General features: G+C 41.8%; 1 protein-coding gene across 1 annotated transcript in view; it reads left to right on the top strand.

The window, feature by feature from the left end:
• The window catches only part of LOC126298746 (mesencephalic astrocyte-derived neurotrophic factor homolog), a 31,159-nt gene extending 13,166 nt beyond the window's left edge, over nt 1-17,993 (top strand). Inside the window, exon 4 of the mRNA XM_049990190.1 lies at nt 17,287-17,993. Within this exon, the coding sequence (XP_049846147.1) occupies nt 17,287-17,453 (167 nt within the window). The 3' untranslated portion in view covers nt 17,454-17,993. The remainder of the gene's footprint in view (nt 1-17,286) is intronic.
• The last annotated feature ends 2,372 nt before the right edge of the window (nt 17,994-20,365 follow it).

Genomic DNA, 20,365 nt, shown 5'->3' on the forward strand with positions numbered 1-20,365 from the left:
ATCGTGTGAAACCCAGCTCGCGCTATTCGTCCACGAGACTCAGAGGGCCTTAGACACGGGTTCACAGGTAGATGCCGTGTTTCTTGACTTCCGCAAGGCGTTTGACACAGTTCCCCATAGTCGTTTAATGAACAAAGTAAGAGCATACGGACTATCAGATCAATTGTGTGATTGGATTGAGGAGTTCCTAGATAACAGAACGCAGCACGTCATTCTCAATGGAGAGAAGTCTTCCGAAGTAAGAGTGATTTCAGGTGTGCCGCAGGGGAGTGTCATAGGACCGTTGCTATTCACAATATACATAAATGACCTGGTGGATGACATCGGAAGTTCACTGAGGATTTTTGCAGATGATGCTGTGGTGTATCGAGAGGTTGCAACAATGGAAAATTGTACTGAAATGCAGGAGGATCTGCAGCGAATTGACGCATGGTGCACGGAATGGCAATTGAATCTCAATGTAGACAAGTGTAATGTGATGCGAATACATAGAAAGATAGGTCCCTTATCATTTAGCTACAAAATAGCAGGTCAGCAACTGGAAGCAGTTAATTCCATAAATTATCTGGGAGTACGCATTAGGAGTGATTTAAAATGGAATGATCATATAAAGTTGATCGTCGGTAAAGCAGATGCCAGACTGAGATTCATTGGAAGAATCCTAAGGAAATGCAATCCGACAACAAAGGAAGTAGGTTACAGTACGCTTGTTCGCCCAATGCTTGAATACTGCTCAGCAGTGTGGGATCCGCACCAGGTAGGGTTGATAGAAGAGATAGAGAAGATCCAACGGAGAGCAGCGCGCTTCGTTACAGGATCATTTAGTAATTGCGAAAGCGTTACGGAGATGATAGATAAACTCCAGTGGAAGACTCTGCAGGAGAGACGCTCAGTAGCTCGGTACGGGCTTTTGTTGAAGTTTCGAGAACATACCTTCACCGAAGAGTCAAGCAGTATATTGCTCCCTCCTACGTATATCTCGCGAAGAGACCATGAGGATAAAATCAGAGAGATTAGAGCCCACACAGAAGCATACCGACAATCCTTCTTTCCACGTGCAATACGAGACTGGAATAGAAGGGAGAACCGATAGAGGTACTCAGGGTACCCTCCGCCACACACCGTCAGGTGGCTTGCGGAGTACGGATGTAGATGTAGATGTAGAACAGCCCAATATTACAAGCACTTTTACCCCCATAATAATAACCCAGTGTCATAATACAAACTTACTCCCAGTTCTTCCTCCTGCATGAGGTAGCCACACACTCTTTCTGTTCTGTACTACTGATACAACCAGTATCCTATCACCTTCGCGTACTGTGTCAGAATCACTAAAAATACTCTATTTTGACCTACCTTCCCATCTTGTCAGTCAGTGGGAATCATCCCACTATCTGCTTCAATAGCACCCCGACAAACTGGTAGACAATTGGCAGATCATCTGCAATGCTGAAAGGATAGATGGTTTTTCCACCAGGTGAAGTGAAAGCTTGTAGAACCTCATCTGCAATTGTTCAGATCAACTTCGCTTGGCTGCTAGTGCAGGTGGTGGCTCTCTGAAATTGGGCATTTTTACCGTGCTAATCCCCATTGCCACAAGGACATACTTCTTATTGATACTATAACTGTCTTGGAGCCATTACTTTAATTTTTCTCCTAAATGCTTGTGTTTCGAGCATTCAGTGTGAAATATTGCTATGCAACCCTAATGAGATATTCCACATTCTTTAACCCTTTGACAGTTGCTGATCAGAATGATGTTAAATTTAAATGGAATATTGTCAAAGAAGGGGAAACATCGTGGGGGAGGGGGGGGGGGGTGGAAAATTTTGCCACTAGTTGGCATTGTAAGTGTCATAATGTAAATGAGTTCAGCTACAAATGACACATGAATTGCAGTATGATAACCGTGGTGTGAGTTGCACATTAAACCAACTGTACTGTGTAATGTGAAAGACTGCACAATTCTGGCATTCAACAATTGAAGACTTGAAATAAAAAAAGGCTGTAAGTGCCGAAATAAGATATTTTGAAGTTTTGTGTGAAATGGAATCTCTATGCCAAACCCAATAATGTATAAAAGGCTACAACTGCCATGAATGAAAATGCAGTACCGAATGCAATCAAGATATGGCACGTAGTTTAACAGTCACTGCTGTTAACATATGAAAAGCTCTATGTTCAATGCACTTACTCCTCAGTGCTAGATAAAATGGTGAAGACAGCAGATACTTGTAACAGTTTGAGTGGAAAGAAATAATGAATAAAAATAAAAAAGGTTGTGTGGGAGCAATGAGGAAAAAGCTGAAAAGTGGAAGGATTGAATACATAAGTTGAAGTAATAAGCATAATCCAGCAAAAGCTTGTCCATCACGGGAGGCAAGTCTCATTACTGATCACTGACCTACACCATAACTGGACCTTATGTTTATTGTGGTGACCAACGGCATTGTTCCATGACAAATAAAGCCATTTATTGTCAATAATGTGAATGCATCTGACGTCTTTGATTTCAAGAAAGCAGCAAATTATAATAATTAGGAGGGTATCTCTATTTTGGGAATAGGTACAGAGTACAGGACAGGACAGCATGAAAATGTAACAACCTACTGTGGTTGTTTCAATCCACATCTGTGAATGAAAGATGACAGACTTGATTGAAATGATGCAGTAACAGAGAAATAATGACCACATACAGCTCTACAAAAGCAGAATGAATTTTTAATATCTTTTTGCTGAGTATTGAACTGTGGCACATGCATCCTTTCATTGCATTTCCACTTTCAGTAAGTCTTTCATACTATTAAAATACAATATTTGTAATTTCCTATGGAAACTATATACATGTTATGCTTAAATGTCAAATAAAATGCATTAACAGTGCAATTATGAGCATTAATTACCTGGTAACTTGAAACTCATTTTCCCAAATGTAAGATTGTGTTGCTTAGAGCCTTTTTATTTTAAGTTATCAACTGTGGCACTGTTAGTAAAAGTCATATCACATTGAATGGGAGAAATCATTTTTTAATTGTCCTACAGTAAGTCTAGAACTGAATAAAAATCAACAATGAAAGCAGTTTTTGTTGTGAGCCTGGTGCAACACATGTTCAGTATACCGTCAGCTGTTTTCTGCCACAAGTTGAACTTGAGAAATGTGATGTTCCACAACCGATCTGAGTGTCTCAGGGGTCTTGTTCATAATGTACTGCACAATGCACACCATCAGTTCAGCTGCATTTGTAATTGGAGCACTGAATACAGCATTTTCAGATAACCCCATTGCCAGAAGTCACACAAATTAAGATCAGGTGATCTGGACAGCCAGGCTGTAGGGAAATTATGTCTCACAATTCTGGCATTTCCAAAATGCCTTAGCAGCAACTGTTTTGCTGGCTGTGCAATGTGCGGAGGAGCACCATCTTGCATAAAAAGATCCAATCCACACATATATCATGTGGAAATGTTGGAAAGTACGTTGGTACCCAGAAGACTGTCATAGAATTTACCAGTGACTGTACAGGTAACAGGATCTCCACATGACGCAGTTTCCTTCACAGAAAGAAGCAGTACCAATCTATGTGCATGCAAGTTTTCCATTGCCTTATTCTTCAATTCTTTGTATTGGCATGTCTTTGGAGCTGGAAATGGGCTTCGTCTGTCCACAGAATGTTCCATGGCTGTTCATTGTCCACTTTCCTGAGAGCAAGACATTGTAGAGTCTTTCTGGCAGGTAAGCATGAAGCAGCTTCTGAACATGAGTAATTCTGTATGGATAGCAATGCAGGACATTTCGTAGAATTTTATGCACTGTGCATAACCAAAGTTTGAGAAGTTCTCCATGCACTGCATGTTTGCACACCACCACTCAACGCCCCCTGCATTGCTGTGGTCACATCTTCTACTAATAACGGATGGCTTGTTTTCCTCCCTCTACCACACTGCACTTCAAAAGAACCTTTCTATTTGAATTAAGTAATCATTTTCTCCAGACCCTGTGCAAACATTTGACCAACACCTTTTTTTTTATGCCCTTGAGTGTACGGAAGTTCTGTAGAGCTACTGGCACAAAGTCTCAATTCTTGTAAAAGAGGTTTAACAGCAATGGATGTTTGTGCATTGAGATAGTCATGCTGAACATGTCAGGAGAGAAACTGGAGAAACAGCCATGTATCCCACGTCTTTTATTTCTCATATTCTGTCGTCTGCAGTGCCACCTAGTAGTAAAATTTTGGTTACATTTTATTTATATATTTGCCAATAATATTTTCCCTTCTTTAATAAAAATCCATTCAAATCTGGCATCATTCTGAACAGTAGTTTTTTTTTTAACATTGCTTTAAAACTATCACTTTAATTATCAGTTTGCATATCGTGTTTAGGGTGACAGGGTGGAGGAGAATGAATAAATTGCATATGAAAATAATCTAATGTAGAAAACAAAGTAAAAAGAGAAGGCAACTTGACCAAATAAAGCAAGGTGTCATTAGAGACATCTTCAAGTACCAAACTGACTTCATCTGCAGAGAAGTACTAAGTGTGTTACTGTTGAAATGTTGTACACTGAAGAACCAAAGAAACTGGTATAGGCATGCATATTCAAATACAGAGAGATGTAAACAGGCAGAACACAGCACCGCGGCCGGCAGTGCCTATATAAAGCAACAACTGTCTGGTGCAGTTGTTAGATCAGTTATTGCTGCTACAATGGTAAGTTACCAAGATTTAAGTAAGTTTGAATGTGGTGTTATAGTCGGCGCATGAGCAATGGGACACAACATCTCCAAGGTAGCAATGAAGTTGAGATTTTCCTGTACGACCATTTCGTGAGTGTACTGTGAATGTCAGGAATCCAGTAAGACCTGTAATCTCCGACATTGCTGCGGCCAGAAAAGATCCTGCAAGAACAGGACCGATGATGACTGAAGAGAATCATTTAACGTGACAGAAGTGCAACCCTTCTGCAAATTTCTGCAGATTTCAGTGCTGAACCACCCAAAAATCATCAATACGGGCTTTTGGAGCCTAAGGCTTACTCGGGTACCCTTGATGGTTGCACGACATACAGGCAATTCCAGCAGCACAATGCAACACCCCACATGTCCAAAATCACTATTAAATGGCTGCAGGAACACTTCTGAGTTTAAACACTTCTGCCAGCCACCAAACCTCTGAGACAGGAACATTACTGTATCTGGGATGTCTTGCAACATGCTGTTCAGAAGGGATCTCCACCTCCTTGTACTCATATGTAGTTATGGCCAGTCCTGTAGGACTCATGGTGTCAGTTCCCTCCAGTAGTACGTCAGACATTAGTAGAGTCCATGCCAAGTGGTGTTGAGGCACTTGGACATGCTCGCGGGGCCCTACACTATATTAGGCAGGTGTACCAGTTTCTTTGGCTCTTCAGTGTACGAGAGAGAAATTGAGATAATAAAAATTACAAAAAGTTTTACTTTTTCCAAAACATTAGACAAATTTGTCTGCACTTAAGAATGGTTGAGCATTTCTGGGGGTATGGGGAAAGGGGGCAGGGGATTAGGAGAAAGAAGTAACTAAAAATTTAGATTTCACTTGCCTAGATAAGTGGGAAGGTATGTTCATAGATTAAGCAATAATAATTTTCGGCACTTGTTTAACAGTGATATTGGCTATGTACCACAATCCAGTCTCCATGCCTCATCATCTATTCAAGTATTTCCTAATACTAAAGTGTAGACTTTCACAGCTGGAAGTGTCATGTCCATTATGATTATACGAGCATGTTATGCCATGGTCGGTTGATGAATTTTGTCTAAATTCCCAACGTTTCGTCTCCGTCTGTGGTAGACTTCTTCAAGGGGATCTGTAGCTCGATGGAAGGTCCAACACAACCGCTGGCTCGCTACTGACTGCCGCTAAATTCCGTGTCTGTTTCAAAACGTTTGGAAGAGCACAAGGGCAATTGTAGAAGAGCAGAAACGGAACGATTAACTGTTGCGGCACATGCTTTGCAGCCAGGGAACCACCATATTCATTTCGAGAAGACGCAACTACTAGCCAGCACAAGCGGACATTACGAAAGGCTCTACAGTGAGGCAATCGAAATCGCTTAACACCCTAATAATTTCAATCGAAAGGAGGAGGGCGTGAAATTAAACGGTATATGGATGCCGGTGTTAAAGATGATGTGTACCACCCATCCACCACTGGGTGATGGCAACGGCTATCGACGGCAGCAGACAGCGGCCAATTGCATTGACGTTTTAGAAACACATGACGTTACGCCGCGGTGTGGGAGCACGCAGACACTGAATTTAGAGGCAGTTAGTAGCGAGCCAGTGGGTGTGTTGGACCTTCCATTGAGCTACAGACCCCTTTGAAAATGTCTCTCGCAGACAGGGACGAAACGTTGGGAATTGAGACAAAATTCATCAACCAACAATGACATAACAGCCTGGATAGTCATAATGGACAAGTATTTCCTGTTAGCTCTCTTCTGCATTCTTTCCAGTCCTTAGGTCTACATCACTTCTTTCTTCGTGGAGGTTTCTGGGCCCACACTCAAAGACATTCTGTTAACATCACATTTTCATCTTTTCTTCTTACCCAGTGTGCTAGTCCCTACAGGGATGTCCACGGCTCTTTTGTGGGGTACATGTGTGGAAGCCACGTGGCCCTAAGCTGTTGCAGCTTTTCATCTCTCTTGGGCTGTATTTCCTTCCCTATATCCACTCCCTATCATAGCTCCTCCCCTTCCTGCCCCCGTCTTTCTCCCCTAGTGTGTCCCTTGACAACCATGTAGCTATTCCCTCAGTTCTGCTAATCATTTACGGTCTTTTCTCACATTTCCACTTTCCCTCTTTTTCACCTTCTTCTGGTCCTCATTTGGCTTTGACCCCCTCTTTCAAAATTGTTTTCGTAGTGTGAACTACCGTCACACCCCACACTAGGTCAGTAGCATTTAGCCAATTCGTGTGGTGGGGCTTTCATGTACCCATGTGGCTGAGACCCCTAACACAGGGATCCCACTTCTGAGACTTGAGCTGTCGCTGTCTCGTGTATGCCTGGGAGTGGTTGCTCCTCTTTGTGGGGCACTGAAACTCCCCGCAAAGATCACTGTGCCAAGCGGCCTTTGCTGTGACTGGGTGCCCCCAATGGGGGACCCCTTATTGAGGTGGGTTGTAGCAGGACATATGCTGTGCACATGAAGTGTGCTAAGCTCAACACTTCTGGCTGCTCTTCTGTGGCCGTCTACCAGTAGGAACATTTCTCTCTCTGCTCGTATTTTTGCTTCCTTGGCCTTCGGTCCGCAGCTCGCGGTCGCATTCTCGCTTCCCGAGCACGGGGTCCCAGATTCGATTCCTGGTGGGGTCAGGGATTTTTACCTGCCTCAAGATGACTGAATGTTTGTGTTGTCCTCATCGTTCAAAGTGGCGAGTTTGGAATGAGCAAAGGTTGGGAATTTGTATGGGCGCTGATAACCGCCCAGTTGAGTGCACCGCAAACCAATCGTCATCATCATCATCCTCCTCCTCCTCAGCCTTCCCTTCCCTTCCCCGGCTGGCTGCTCCCTGAGAGGAGAGCCAGGCCTGCCAGCTTGGGGCAAAACCTTTACTCCGTTACTTAGTTTGTGCCAGGACAGGCAGGGAGAGTATCACCATTACCAAACTGCTCTTTTTCTGTAGAACACATTGAAGATAAGTTTGGTGCATCTGGCGAAGATAAGTTTGGTGCATCTGGTGCATCCAGAGAGTGCTGAGGACAATTGTGTTGGTACTGGTGCTTTCATCCTGGTTTTTGAAGAATCACCCCTCCAGAAGAAGCGAAAGTAATGGTTTATCACTGCAAAGTGAATCCCTATATCCCATCTCACATTTGTTGTTGCTGGCACCTCCATTTTGGTCTCACATCTTCACGATGTAAAATTACTCGTATTTGTGGTGACTGGAGCCTCCCTCTCCTTGTGGAGGGTCGTTGCACGCAATCACCCAAGTTTGTGAACTGTTCTGGCCCCCATTCTCCTCACTCGCCAGATTGCCCACTCTATAAAAAGGTAAGGAAGATTCACGAATTCAAAACTCTTGAGTGTCTGGCAGACACAACACACATTAAACCAGCTCTACTTGGTATCTTTAACATCTTCTGTTGATTCTGCAGTATATATTCCTCCTCCTCCTCCTCCTCCTCCTCCTCATCCTCCTCATCCTCCTCCTGCCTTATTACTTCCATCCTGCCCCCTTCAATTTCCTCCTCCCTGACAGTTCACGTTTCCTCCCTTCACAGAACCGCTCCTTCTCTTTGACCATAGAAGAGACCTTCTTCTCTGGCACCCGGTGAGAATGAGGCCGTCTCTAAGAGCCTCCCTCCACAGCGTCTCCAGGATAAGAAAGCTGTATCTTAGTCTGGACCAGCACTCTGTGGGCCTCAAGGCCGCTTGTTTACTTTCATATCCCAATGTTGCTGCAAGTTGCTCTCTTTCTGACCACACCTCCACTCACCCTCCGAAGGAGGAGGAGGAGAAGGAGAAGGAGAAGAAGAAGAAGAAGAAGAAGAAGAAGAAGATCCATGAGTCATGGTGTGAGGCATACCCAACATCCCATGGGGTGTTGTGCCCTCTCTCTCAATCAGGGTCTGATCTTACATTCGTGGACGTCACTCGGTCCTTACCGGTGATGGACACTGACATGGCACAATGATCGATTCTGGCCCATTTGACATTCATCCAGATTCTTGTACTACACTCCTCCAATGTAACTGTAATTGTTACTATTGTCATGTTCCTCAATTGCAGTCCCTACTTCCTGTCTACCCTGTAGCTTGTGTAGTATTGCAGGAATATTGTATTGTGTATACTCATTCACCAGTTCTGTGTGTCTTCCAAGTCTTCTGCCAGGAATGGGTTGGTCCTTTGTGAGCCTTCGGTGGTGTCTGTATGTTGGTCTACACAAATTTTGTGGTTCCAGGGTTTTTCTTCAAACCACAGTGGAAGTGGTGGCCATTTGGTTCCATTTAGACTCTGCAGTAACAATATGCAATCCTTATCTCCCTCCAGACCTGCTTCCTATACTTCCTGCTCTCCTTGCCCTCTTTAGACAGCTCCCTCCCTTGGTGATCCTCAGGGATTTTAATGCCCGTAACCCTCTGTGGGGGTGGTACTGGGACCACTGTCCAGGGCAGGATTGTTGAAGATCTGCTGGGAGGACTTGATCTCTCCCTTCTGAAACTGAAACTCCCCTACACTTTGGGGGGGGGGGGGGGGTCACATAGCACCTTCTCAGCCATTGATCTTTCCATATGTAGCTCTGGCTGCCTCCCATCCTTTCAATTGGGAGTTCATAACAATTTGTGCGACAACAATCATTTTCCATTTTTCTTATCTTTTCTTCAGCATCATCCACCTGGATGCCCTTCCAGGTGGCCATTTACTGATGCAGATTGGGATGACTTTCCCTTGGCTGCCATCCCAACCTCTCCAACCCATGATGACACTGATGTGTCCACACAGAGTTTGATAGAGGACACCCTTTATCAGCTGCTCTAGGAATTCCCTCCTCCTCGGGATCTCCCCTGTGGAAGACTGTCCCTTGGTGGACGTCTTAATTTGCTGTAGCTATTAAAGACACTCCGTCGCTACAAATAGCATCCATATCTTCACCGCCTCATGGCTTTTAAACAGCTTTGTGGTTGGGTCCTTTATCTTATTAAATGCTAGAAACGGATTTATTGGGAACGATATGTCACTGCCATAGGGCCGCATACTCACTCTTCACAGGTATGGGTGAAGATAATGCACATTTTTGGATGCTGTCCTCCTACAGACGTCACAGGAATTTTCTTGAATGGTGTTAACCTCATCAATCCAGACTTATCGCTCAGCATTTCGTTTAGGCCTCAGCCTCAGTCCACTATATGCCCACATTCCGTCTTCTCAAACACCCTCTGGAACGACTCCCCTTATCGTCGTTCTGCATTGCCTGGAGCCTTATAATGCCCCATTTAAGTAGGAATTCACCAGAGCTCTTGCCCCTGACAGGCTCCTCGACCAGACCAGGTGCACAACCAAATGCTTAAACACTTACTGGAAGTCCACAGGAGCCAGGTCTGGACAGTAAGGATGATTTCGATTTTTGTGCAACACTCACACACCAACAGGGATAAATGTGCAGAAGCATTATCGTGATGCAGAATTTCAAGCTGTTTCTCTCTCTCATTTTCTCACAACGCTTCTACAAGTGATTAACAGTTTGCCCCAGTGTGGCACAAATCATGATAAAATAATCCATCAGTCAAAGAAAACTATCAATATGGCTTTGACATTTGACCTGACCTGAGAAGCTTTTTAGGTCTCTGAGAACCTTTCCAAACCCATTGTGAAGACTAAACCTTGGTTTCATAACAATAGAACCATGTCTCACCACCACTTATGACTCTCTTAAGAAACATTTGTGTGATCAAAAAGCTCCTCACAGATTGCGAGGTGAAGGTCTTTCTGGTTGTGGTTCATGAGCTGTGGTATGAACTTGGTAGCAACACAGTGCATTCCAAGCTGCTGTGTCAGAATTTCATGGCATAATCCAACTGAAATGTTACATTATTCTCCAATCTCTAGGGCAGTTAGCCTTCGATTGACAAGCACAATTTTGTTGACATTCTTGACATGAGTGTCGTTGGTAGACGTCCTGAATGAAGGTCATCTTTAGCTTCCATCTGGCCATTTCTAAATTGTGTGATCCATTCATAACACAGAGTATGGCTTAAGCACTTAGCACTGTAGGCTTCCTGCATCATTTGGTGTGTCTCTGTAAAGTTTTTAGATTCACACACAATTTAATGCAGATGCGTTGCTCCTCTAACTCTGCCATTTTGAAATTCACAGACTGTGTAACACAATACAGCATTGAACAATAACTAACAGACATACAACAGTGAAACGTCCAGCAGTTACATAGGCGTGTGCAGGAATACCAACTGTGTTGGCGCAAAATTGCAGGTGTTCCAGATTGATTTTTTTTAACAGGCCTCTTACTTATGCTTTCCATCTGTTTGTGGATAGATAGGGAATTCCCTTCCCTATGGCAAGAAAATGCTGTTATTCCAGTTTGGAAATTGGATAAACTGCCTCTTCAGATGGGCAGCTATCGTCAGATGAGTTTAACCAGTGCCCTCTGCAAGTTACTAGTATGGCAAGTCAAAGGCTGTATTTGATCTTTGAGTCCCAGGACCTTCTGGCTTTGACCCAAGGTGGTTTTCGCTGATACCGTTCTACTGCAGACAATGTGCCAACACCTAGTTACAGTCTTCTTTAATCCGCATAAAGCTTATGATACCACAAGGCTCTATCACATGTATGCCACCTTACATGAGTGGAGCCTCAGTTGCCCCCTCCCAATTGTTATCCAGAACTTTTTTTTCTTGTCACACTTTTATGGTACAGGTTGGCACCTCCCATATTATCTCCCATCTGCAGGAGAATGGGGTTCTGTGGGGATTTGTTTTGAGTGTCCCTCTCTTTTTAGTGGCTATCAATGGTCTGGTGGTGGCTCTGGGGTCTACGCTGTCCCCCTCTGTGTGTGCGCTGATGACTGTTGTTTTTATTTTTGTTTATCTGCGATGGGCGTTGCTGAACGCAGACAGCAGGGAGCCATACACAGAACACAATCTTGGGTTCTTACGCATGGCTTCCAATTTTTGGCTACTAAGACCTGCATTATGCATTTGTGTCACCACCATACAGTGCGCCCCAATCCAAATCTGTACCTTGATGGCCAGCCCCTCAATGTGGTGGACTCTCATCATCGTTTTTTAGGAGTGGCCATTGATGCCCAGTTGATAGGTCTTCCCCATCTTTGTCAACTAAAGCAGACATGTTGGTTGCACCTTAGTGCTTTTAAACACCTCAGCAATACCAACTGGGGCACAGATCGCTCCACTCTGCTACAGCTCTACAAAGCATTGGTCCAGACCCATCTGGATCATAGGAATGTCTCATATGGCTAGGCTTTACCTTTGACGTTACAGATGCTGGACCTGATACACCATTATGGGGTATGACTGACAGCAGGCGCTTTTCAGAGTAGTAACCCCATGATCAGCCTCTGGTGGATGCAGGGGCTCCACTGTTGTGGTTCTGCACCAACAGTGCTTAGGCGTTACGCATTCGCTGCTCCCCGGGCACTCAAAGGCCCATCTCCTCTTTCCAGTGTCTCCTGCAATAGTGGCCCAAGTCTAGTGTTATGATCACCATAAGCATCTGGTCCCTTTTTCAGAATTCGAGCTTTCCCCTCTACAACCTCTTCTCTGGGCCTGCTCACTTAACACCTCTGTGGTGTGCAGCCGTCCACAGCACTGTCTTGACCTATCATAAAGCCCGAAAGACTCAGTACGCCAAGGCCCTCCGCCGCCAATATTTCTCCGGTCTCAGCACATTTCGGGGATCAGAAGTAGATTATACGTATGATACATCAGGTTGCTAAAGAGACAAAATGACATATGGAGAAGTAAATATTACTTTATTTTCACTTATCGACATGACATTAATGCCTTTTCATGCTGTGAAATTCAAAAAATTGTTAAAAATTTTCACAGTTCTAATTCTTGTTGAAATAAGAGCTGTTAACAAACACAAAAAATTAAAAATTGTTACAATTTTTTTAAAAATGTTACAGCATTGTCTTCTGTTATGAAGTATGAACCTTTTCAAAAAGGTTTCTTTCTGAATTAAAGCACAAAACACCTTACATTCAGAACCCCTCACATTTGTTAGCTTTGAACAAACCATTCCTCTGCACTGTCATCTGCGCTTCCTTTCTGTAGACATTTGTCATCTGCAGTGCACATTGAGTCTTTTCCCCAGTGGTGGTATTGACTGAACTGATTTTTCTCTGCCTTCCATTCTTCCGTTCCATTTCTTTAGTGCAGCATTCTTGGAGAGAGAGAGAGAGAGAGAGAGAGAGAGAGAGAGAGAGAGAGAGAGAGAGAGAGGGAGGGGGGGAGAGGGAGAGGGAGAGGGGGGAGGAGGAGGAGGTGTACTACCGTTATTGTCCACTTCTTCGTTCTACCTCTCATCTCTCATTGTCTATTTGCTAATGATCCTGTCCAGAAGATCCACACCTCCCATGTGAGGCTTATACATCTTTGCAGCAAATTGACGAGGAATTTCTATGTGTTTACCTTTCTGCTTGCTCCCCCTTTGACAAGTTTCAGCAGGATCTACTCAACAGTAGATAAAGGCCAAATGAATTACACAGTTATCATGTCATTTTATAGTTGCAGTAGCATCTTCACCTCTCACTACATGGTCAAAACTTCCTCTTCCTTCGTGTTGATGTAGGCCATCCTTTTTCAGGTCAATACTTTGTGGTAACCTTGAAGTTGTCATTGTTTCACACCCTCGTACTGCTCTGTGATTGAGGAGAGAACGTAGAAGAGGCAAAAAGTGTAGTAGCAGTCCATGAAAATTGTTGTTCCTGCTGGCAACATATCAGACAATTTCAGGATGACTTCCCCTCTAATCCAGCCTGGGAAACTGACATACAGCCAGGAGAGTGTTGTACTGACCACATGCCCCTCCATATCTGCATCCAGTGATGCCTGTGGACTGAGGATGACATGTCGGCTGGTTGATACCGTTGGGTTCACCAGGGCCTGTGGACATAGTTTACGTTTTCCTCCAATATCTGATTTTGCAAGCGTAGATGTCGATGTCGTCTCTGAAGTAATTGGTCGCTGTCCACCCTTACACATACAAAAATCTAAAGGCAGTCCACTTGATGCTGCCATAACAAAGTTTTGAATACCAACAGGTTGAGGTTTCCCTCAAACATATTTCTTCATTCAGACTTGCACATGAAATGGCTTTTCTAATAATAGACAACATTGGTCTCACTTTCCAGTATCTGTCATTTGTCTTTTCGTTGTCACTGACAGCCTTGTCATCAACCACCATGGGACACACTCTAAGGCAGTAGAACTGATCTCAGCTAATGTCTATTACCATTGGATATCTTTTACCTTGTTCCCAACACATCCCAAGTGTAGGAAAACCAAAAAGTGATATCAGATTGCTTGCAGCCCAGCACTTCTTAATTTGACCTAGGATGCTGTTCAGAGATTTTCCATCTGGTGAAACATGTTTCACGTTGTGTTTTCAGTCATATCACTAAGAAAAACTCTTCATGTATGTAGTGATTAAAATATTAAAATGGTTTCTTAACTTGTGTATTGATATTCTGCATCAGTGCTTGTTAATGTTGACGTCATGGAAGGCAAAATACAAGGTGAAAATCTAAAATAGAAAGAACAAAATTGTTTAAAATTTATTGTTCTTCAATAATTACCATTCATGGCTCTGGTCTGTGACGCCAGGTTTGTTTTGGATCATTATGAGATGGAGTTTCATGAGCCTGTGTTGGCACTACTGAACTTGCATTGTCTGAGACATCCTCATCTTCTTCTTCAGATGCTGTCAATCGTGATCCCTGAATGTAAGCTCGAGCATCGTCTTCATTAATTTCTATATCAGAACTATTAACATCAAAGACCTCATCCAGAAGCAGAGTGATTAATGAATCAGATAGATCTGTTAATAAAATTTAAATTTTCATTTTTAATTCACATTTCTGATGTTGTATTTGTACTGGAAGCATTAGAAATGTCTGGTGTGTTATTAAAGCTGTGAAATGCATACTAAAAATAATTTTAAAAATGTTGAAACTATGAATCAACAGTGTAAAATGCAGTTGATTGTCATTTGCTGATAGGTGTGTGAAATGTAGTTGGAGACCCAATGTATCATACGTAATACATCTAATGAAATTCCATTTTTTTAAACTAAAATCATCTTTCACGTCACTCTTTGATAGAATTATAGTCTGGGAACTGTTACCAACATTTCAGTACTGCTTTATAAAGAAACAAATGATAAATTAACAATACTAACCTTTCTTTCTTGAAGCCATATTGAACCACTTGAAACACCCTAGTTACTGGTTGCTTCTGATACCTAATGGTCACTCTGAAAACTACAAGTAGGTGATCTGGTCATTCTGCGGAGTTTATCAAATAAGATACAGTCGGCATTGTTACAAAAAACTGCATACAGTGTGAAGGAACCTAATTTTAATGGATGTATATGATGCAAGGGGATTACAAGAGGCTAGGGTCTGGCCTTGTTGGCCCATTTAAGGGTTGGCAGGACACCCTGTTGCCCCTCTGTCCCAACCAGGCAATGGCTATCTTTGCTTGGTGGTCTGTCCCAGCCCTTGTCCTATCCATTGTTTTGCTCTTCTTCCCTTTCTTGTGTGTTCTGTCGTGACTTGGTGTTCTTCTCTAGTTTCCTGTGCTTCTCGTGTCCTGCCCACGTCACTAGTCTTTACTGTGTATTGTTGGGTGGGGTGCCTCTGGCAAGTTGCAGGGGATACTTTCCCCAATAGTAGCTTCTCCTCCACTGCTCACAGGATGGAGCACCTTGCCCGTCTTTCTTGCTTTCCCCCCTTCTCTTCTTCCTTGTTTCTTTCTCTAGGTTTTGATGACCTCAGATAGAACTAGAGGTTTTCTTTCCTGGGTTTCCGCACACTATGTCCCTCTTTGGTGCGTAGTATTGTTGACTTGCCTGTTCCAGGCAGGAGGGACTAATGACCTCATAGTTTGGTCGCTTTAATCCATAAAGCAACCGGCCAATGTAAAAGTGATGTATTTAATTTCATTAATCACATGTTATCTTCATTCCTTACCATATCAGTTATTCTGATTCTACAGTATATCATTTAGATTGATAATATCAGACAATCTCCACAGATCTACCCCCTTAAGACTCGGTGCTTTCTAGAAATCACTGACACTGTCACTACTTTGTAACTTTGAACACGGTGTCATTCCATAACACTGGATGTACCTTCTTAGTTCCTACCTTTACTGTCCTTATTTTGTTTTGCACAGTTTTAACATCTCTTACATGTATAGTATAGGCATTGTGTAAAATGTTGGACATTGATGAAAATTGCAAACATTGTGTGTGTCACAGATGAGTTACTCCCCAGACTGATCAAAACATGTAGAATACATATTCAAAGTTATTCTGAGTAGTGTAGACACCTTAGTGGTATGCCAAGCCTCAATCTGCAAAAATTATAAACCTGTAAATATGTCTTACACTAATAATTTTCATGTTTTATTCCCTTCCTCAAGTTCTATGAACCTTTTGCCCTGTGGAACTTTGCCATAGGTATAATACTTTATTAGCAATGATTTGTGAAAGCGGTAATGTTATTTGCTAGATATACACAATGTTATCTGCCAGATATACTACACTAAATTTCCCTTGTATTTAATATTTTGTTAACAACTGTTTGGTAATTACAGAATGTCGTAGTAGGCATGGCAAAACCTTACAAAACACTTGCAGCTCCAGTGTTTAAATGAATGTTTGCCCACTGTTGTTACTCTTTCATAACTCCTCTCTACTAACACTGAAAATGGAAAAGAATTTTCTTGAAAGTTTAATTTTGTTAATGGCCAATGTACCTCCCAAGATGTTTTGCAATTGTGTAACTATGTAGTCTATTAGTGAAGGATGTTTTCCATGTACAGTCAGTTGAGGATCACCATTAAAAAAAGTAGAAATCACTTGTCATTGTCTCTTTCACTATTCTCGTTGATTCGAACCATTTTCTTATGCAATGATTTTGTCCTAACAACATAAAATTTCTTCTGAAATTTGTTTTCCTGCTTCGTTTAATGCTCTTTCCCTCAAACAGTACATTACAAATGTTTCTTTATACCCTTATCACTCATTTAACTAGCCAGTAACAGTTTGTGGTTGCCTGAGAAGCTTAGCTACACTTTGTAAAGTGAAAGATATCCAGTTTTTCACCCTAACTGCCTTTGTTCAGTTGACAGTTGGTAGATTAATGTTGTTGTAGAGTTAGTTCACTATAGTAACGAATAGCATCTGTACTGTTGTTTAATAGTACTCATACATCTGAGGAACAAATAAAAATCAGAAAATCTCTTGCTCATTGTTTTCTTGAAAGTGAGTATATATAATCATCATTGTTTTGATAGAGAAAAGCTTGTTTTAAACGTGGACACAGACGTAGTCAGTACAAAGGTTGAACACTAATATTGCATTCAAGCTCCAATAAAAAATAAAATTAATTGAAACTGCTGTACAAAATGGACAGATTCCACTTAGTTCTGATGCTATTGAAGTTTGATACATTATATTGTAAAATTTAATGACGTAGTTTTAGTACAATATATATGCAGACATCCTCTTGCAGCTGACTGTTTGAATCTAATTTGCAGATAAGACCATTGACTTAAAAACGGTGGACCTCAAGAAACTGAAAGTGCGTGACCTGAAGAAAATTCTTAGTGACTGGGATGAGACCTGTGAAGGATGTATAGAAAAAACAGATTTCATCAAGAGGATAGAGGAGCTTAAACCCCAATATCTCCGCCAGGAACTTTAATAAAAATTAAATCTGTTTTTCCTCAGGTGGATCTGATTTAATTGTTTTATACAAAAAAATTATGTTAAGACATTTTGTGCTGACTATATTTTAGGCAGCATTATCCATTGGTTCCAAATACCTTAAGAAAGGAAATGTGCTGAGCCTGGAGAGATGATGTGTATGTAACTTATCACAGTATGTATGTGTGTGCTTAAATGACATGAAGGACCTTCCGTTAGACTCATTATTTCTGAACGCCAGATATTTGCATTTGTTTACCAAAGATAGAATTCCTAACTGTGCAGCAGATGTTTAAAGTTTCTCTCTGCCTTATAGTAAATTGCAGATTATTTGTAAGGGAGATATGTTTTTGTCAGTGACATTAATTTAAAAGAATGTATTTTGTACTTAACTCTCATATTAATGCAGTGATATTTTTTTCCTGTTGAGAAGTTTCATGCAACACAATTTCTAAAATGCCATCTTTGTAAAGGATGCACTTTTTTGTTTTGTTAATTCATTGCACAGTGATGGAATAAAGGACAGTGGCTACATTAATTTCATTTTATTTTTAGTTTTGAATAATGAACCCATCAATAAAACAAATTGTCTTGCATAAGGTTTATAATTTGGACACAGCAGCCACCCAGCAGTAAGTTCATAGCACAAATTTTGTGCATGTGTACTTGTAGGTGCGCGCGCGCGCGCGCGTACACACACACACACACACACACACACACACACACACACACACACACACACACACACACACACACACTGGTGAGAGTGCGTGCCTGCATTTTTTGCATGCGTGGGTGCGCATGCATGCTGAAAAGTGCATAATTTAAACGTTTCTTAAGGCTGGTTGCTCTCTTTAATTTATAGTATTTGTATTGTGGCTGCTGTTGTCTTATTTTAGTTTTTAACAAGAAATTTTTTGAGCTTATCTTGGTGTCAGTAACACATGCTTATTTTTATGCTTTTGCATAATTTCTCACATTGTTGGCGTTCTGACATCTGTCGTAACTGTTACTTGTTGTGGCTCGTAGCTAAATGACATTAATTTCTTACTGGTATTCTCCAACTGAAGTTTGTAAATTAAATAATACAGTATACTCCTTATTATTCAGGGTAATGTAGGGTAAGATGATGAACGAATTATTGAAAAACATGAATAAATAGATGTTTTCAATTGTACTCTTTGTTTGTAATTTTATCAGAGTTCTGTGCATAGGTAGTGTAGGCCTGTTAATTTCTTAAAATAGTCTGTGATGTTGGTCTGCTTCTGAGAGCAGTTGTCATTTTTCCACACGGCATTTCACATTTTTCAGTGGTCACAATTTTGGCATCACTCTTGCACTGGAAGTAGTGTTCACATGCATCGATCTTTAGTCCCTCATTTATATTTACTTCATAGGCATCTTCAAAACCATTTAAACATGTTGCCAGCTTCATTATTTGTAGAGTTGTTATTTCTTTGTCACTGAAACCTTGAAAATCACTTTCTTCTGTAGCTGGAAGAATTTTCCTCGATGATTGAACTAGTGCATGTGGCTTGACTTCCTGTCAGGAATCAGAAATCATGTGTATGCCGTATACAATTGTCAACTTCTTCCAGAACGCCACCAAATCATCCTTAGAAAGTAGTGTTCTCAATAGACCAGCCCAGTAGTGCTGTTTCACAGGTGCAGTTACACCTTGGGCCTTTGGCTGTATAATGTCAGTCAAATTAGGATGTAAAAATGTAGTTACAATGAGCCCATCATCAGATACAAAAAGCCTCTCATTGGGATGTAAAGGGGCATTATCAGGCAATAGGACAGACTTCAGTGGCAATCCTTTCTCTTCTAGAAATCGTCAAACTTGTGGTACAACATATGTGGAACCAGTTTTTGAAAATTTCATGCCTACCCATGCTCCTTTTTGATTGTAATATTGCACTGGGAGATCCTTAGCTGTGATATCTTTGAATGCATGGGTTTTTCGATTTTACAGTCACTAATAGTTTCACTTTGTGGTTCCCAGAAGCACGTGCTGCACAAAATTGTTTTGGGTTCTTTACACAACTTGCATGCAGGAATACAAACTTCACTCTTAAAAGCAAGGTCTGTCTATAACCCTCTTATCTTTCGTTTGGCAATAGGTCGATACGACCACAGCTGCCCATTCAAGAGCTCATCTCGTCAACATTACGGCAAAACAAACAACTAAGTTTGAGCACCTTGCACAGAAACGGTAAAGAGTTACATAGCAAGAAAGCACACACAGCCATAACTTGTTAAATAAGAATGTTGGAAAAGGAACCATCTCGGTGCTGGACAGAGGTTTCAACTTTGCTCGTACAATACACGCACTACCTATTTCTGGTATCATCAGCGGAGTGGAACAGGCAGCATGGCATATATCGCAAGACATTGTCGATGAGGTAAGGATAACAACATGTCACATTTCAGCAATAGTCAAGTCAAGTCAAATAATAATAGAGGAAAAAGGGAAAGGCTCATTGATCTCCTCCCTGTTAATAAAGAAAATGGCACAAAGTATCATGATCGCGTCATTAATTTTGGAAGATAGTGTTATGATGATGATGATCGAGCCGGCACCAGTGTTGACTGGTGGCCAATGCTAAATAGAAACATACAGATCACAGCAGGTTTTTCAGTAATGTCAATGAGGTGCTGGCTGCATGGTCTAGATCTGCAACGAATATAATTATAAAAAGACAGCTATTGAGGCCACACTTAAGCCATACGTTACTAAGATCCTTGTTAGAGGTTGCTTCCAATCAGCTGAAGGCTATGCTACTTTATTACTTGACGTCCTGAGCAAGAGTGGACGAGAGCTCACTAGAAACTTGATACAAGCCATGGAGTGGCGCTGGTAGTGACTTGCGGGTCCAAGGATACTAATATGGACCATGGTCGATAACT

Source organism: Schistocerca gregaria, chromosome X, assembly GCF_023897955.1.
Source record: "Schistocerca gregaria isolate iqSchGreg1 chromosome X, iqSchGreg1.2, whole genome shotgun sequence".
In the NCBI taxonomy this organism is placed as follows: domain Eukaryota; kingdom Metazoa; phylum Arthropoda; class Insecta; order Orthoptera; family Acrididae; genus Schistocerca; species Schistocerca gregaria.